The sequence below is a fragment of the Salvelinus namaycush genome, chromosome 10 (genome assembly GCF_016432855.1).
Source record: "Salvelinus namaycush isolate Seneca chromosome 10, SaNama_1.0, whole genome shotgun sequence".
Lineage (NCBI taxonomy): Eukaryota > Metazoa > Chordata > Actinopteri > Salmoniformes > Salmonidae > Salvelinus > Salvelinus namaycush.
Genome location: NC_052316.1, coordinates 29,234,634 through 29,237,965, shown reverse-complemented (window position 1 = coordinate 29,237,965; position 3,332 = coordinate 29,234,634). Strand labels below are relative to the sequence as shown.

The 3,332-nt window shown below is 41.7% G+C and overlaps 1 protein-coding gene across 2 annotated transcripts; it reads left to right on the top strand.

The window, feature by feature from the left end:
- The first annotated feature begins 566 nt into the window (after positions 1-566).
- On the top strand, positions 567-2,669 carry LOC120054518 (regulator of G-protein signaling 5-like). Of its 2 annotated transcripts, none has more exons than XM_039001956.1 (4): positions 567-666; positions 945-1,090; positions 1,483-1,649; positions 1,810-2,669. In XM_039001956.1, exons 1-4 carry the CDS (start codon positions 623-625, stop codon positions 2,008-2,010), a joined length of 558 nt encoding a protein of 185 aa, XP_038857884.1. In that variant the 5' UTR covers positions 567-622; the 3' UTR covers positions 2,011-2,669. The 2 variants fall into 2 exon arrangements, with proteins under 2 accessions (XP_038857884.1, XP_038857885.1); XM_039001957.1 differs by having other exon boundaries at positions 623-666; positions 1,483-1,650; positions 1,799-2,102.
- The last annotated feature ends 663 nt before the right edge of the window (positions 2,670-3,332 follow it).

Genomic DNA, 3,332 nt, shown 5'->3' with positions numbered 1-3,332 from the left:
GATGCACACACACCCTGAAATGGACACACACACACAAATACCCACTGGCCCATGTAAGTGGGAGATTAATTTTGTCCAATTAGACAATAACATGTTTTCAGGGAGCAGAAAGAAAACAAACAACATGAAGGACATGTGTGATTTCAGGGATGTCGGAAAAAAATATATAAAAAAATATCAGAAGCTTTTATCATTAGGTCACACAGTCATTTCCCAGCTTCACCCTCCCTCCATCTCTCGCCCCCTCTCTCCTCTCTATCCCTCTCTCGTTCTCTCTCTCCTTCCTTCCTATTCCTTTTCCTCCTTCCCTATCTCTCTCTCCCTATATCTCTCTCTCTCTCACACACACACACACACACACACACACACACACACACACACACACACACACACACACACACACACACACACACACACACACACACACACACACACACACACACACACACACACACACACACACACACACACGCAGAGTCATTGGCTGAGCAGACTGATGATGAGTCGCAGGCTGGAGGATAAAAGCTCTCTGCTCCCTCACTGCAGACACACTCTGTTGATATCAGTTCAGCTGCTACACATCTACCTATCTTGCTATCGCTCTCTACCATCCACAGCAACTATGTGCAAAGGACTAGCATTACTGCCTACCACCTGCCTGGAAAGGTATATAGAACCATTTTTTTTACCATCCACAGGTTTACTGTTGCTGTCTCTGGCATTTGGATTAGAGGATTAAAGGGGATAATTATTGGGTGTTGTAGCTTCTGTAATGGTGAAAGTGAAGGCGGTTTTGGTAGATTCTAAATTTAGACCTTGTAGCGCGGTAACGTGTCTAGATTTTTTTGTGACTATTTTGTAGCAAAATATTGTGCTGAACAAGGACACAATTCAAGGACTTGTGGAGTATTTATCTAACCTATGATGTTATTCTCTCTCTCTAGGGCCAAGGAACTAAAAGCAAAGCTGGGCAGCTTTCTGCAAAAACCCGACTGGAGTCTAGCAAGCTGCAAAATAGGCAAAACTAGACCTACTCTGGAACAATGCATGAGGTGGAAAGAGTCTTTCGAAAAGCTGTTGTCCAATAAACGTAAGTAAACCTTACTCTGAAGACACTGCAAAAACACATGAAAACATATACACGATTAGCCTAGTTCCAACATAAATAATCCTTTAAGATTAGAGTGGGACATTTTGTCCAATTTTAGCCCCAGATTTTAGCCCCAGTATTACTGGGAGCTTGCTAATTACGAAGATAAGAGAAGACTTGATCCTCACCACATCACACAGCCGCTACTGTAGATTAGAACACACGTGCTGGCACTGTGCTGGTGGCTATACCACAAGATATAGACACATGCATACACGTGTCCAGACAAACACAGCAGATAATGCAAGGACACAGATGCTAGGATAGCCCACTGCACAGCATCATTGTTATTGCACTGTACCAATATGAATCTCTCTCTCTTTCTCTATCAGATGGACTGATGGCCTTTACAGCTTTCCTGGTGTCAGAGTTCAGTGAGGAGAACATTGCGTTCTACGTTGCCTGTGAGGACTTCAGGAGCACTAAGTCTGCTGCCAAGCTGGCGGTGAAAGCCCAGAGAATCTACGATGAGTTCATCTGCACCGACGCACCCCGAGAGGTATGCATCCCTCAACAGCTTACTTTACTCTCCCTGACCTCTGGAATTTCCATAGCATCCCACGTTCAATAATCTTAATTATAACTCAAAAGTGATATTAAAAAACCTTCATTCAGACTGCAGCAGATGACTAACCTCCCTCTCTCCATTCTCTCTCCAGGTGAACATTGACCATGAGACTCGTGACATCACCAGGGCCAACCTGAAAGATCCATCTACATCCTGTTTCGACATGGCCCAGCATAGGATCTACCTTCTCATGGCCAAGGACTGCTACCCTCGCTTCCTTCGTTCCCCGGCTTACAAAGACCTGATCAGCCAGCTCCGTGCCAAGTGCACATCCATCTCCAAGAAGGCGTGAATTAGTAATAAAGGACCTACTGTGGTCGTCTAAAATTTTAAATAGAAAAGGAATGCATCGCCCTTGAGCATTGACCGTGCGTGAAGCCTCAAGACGGGAATTGTACAGATGGACGACTGTCTCGTCATGAACCAGAGGTTCTGGTGCCAGCTACTCTGAAAGATGATGAGAGTCAATCACCATAAAGCTCTAAAGGAGAGAAAGAGAAAAGTGATACCCCATGAGGACGGAAGTTGAAACTTGAACAAGAACTGTGATGGCAATATCAACACATGATGTCGACTATCATCAGTGAATGTACAGAGACACAGAGTGGGCTGAAGGAAGGGTGATAAAGGATGCATTGACAATTTGCATTGACAAGTTGGACATTTGCAATCAAAGACACACTGTTACAGTGTCCCAGTCTACTGCATCAATGTCTAACACTGTGTTCATGACTAGGCATGTTTTCTACATGTTTTTTTAATGCTTATGGGAACTGAGTATTTATTCTATTGATTTGTTTCTACTCTGTTCTGTTGTCTCTGTGTTAAATATTTTGTTTGACAAGACCAACAAATGATGAAAAACTGTGCAATATATTTCTACTGTTATCTGATTTGTGATGTTTTTTACTGTAAAAAATTATAAGTTATTTGAATAAAAAACAAAACCACAATATTAAAACAGTGTATTTCTCTTTTATATTTTATTCTAATATCACTTCACATATCACTTTTGAGTCAGTTCACTATATTGATGAGGTAACTGAATAGTAGGTTGTGATCAGCAGTTGGGGAGTAATCTGATTACAAACAAACGGTAACTGTAATCAGTTGCGTTACCAGCAAAATTATGGTAATCATATTACAGATAATTTTGCTGGTAACGTATGCGGGAAAAAATACATTAACACCTTTATGTTTTCTCAATGACATTCAATTCAGCATTGAAAATAAATTGTGCTTTATTGTCACATACACCACATAGGTTGTTGTTTTACAGGGTCAGCCATGGTTGTACTGCACCCCTGGAGAAAATGAGGGTTATGTGCCTTGCTCAAGGGCACATAAACAGATTTTTAATATTGTTGGCTCAGGTATTCAAACCAGCAACTTTTCGGTTACTTGCCCAATGCTCTAACCGCTAGGCTACTTGCCACCCTACAAAAGGCACAAGTTTAAGTTTGCTCCACCTCAGCGAGTCTGACCACAATTCAGATCACTGTGATGACACATCAAATGTGTTTTAATGGATCCTTTTAGTCTTCTTCTAATACTTCTGAGACGGAAAGTAGTCCAAAAGGAACTGAAAGTAATCAGATTACGTTACTAAATTTG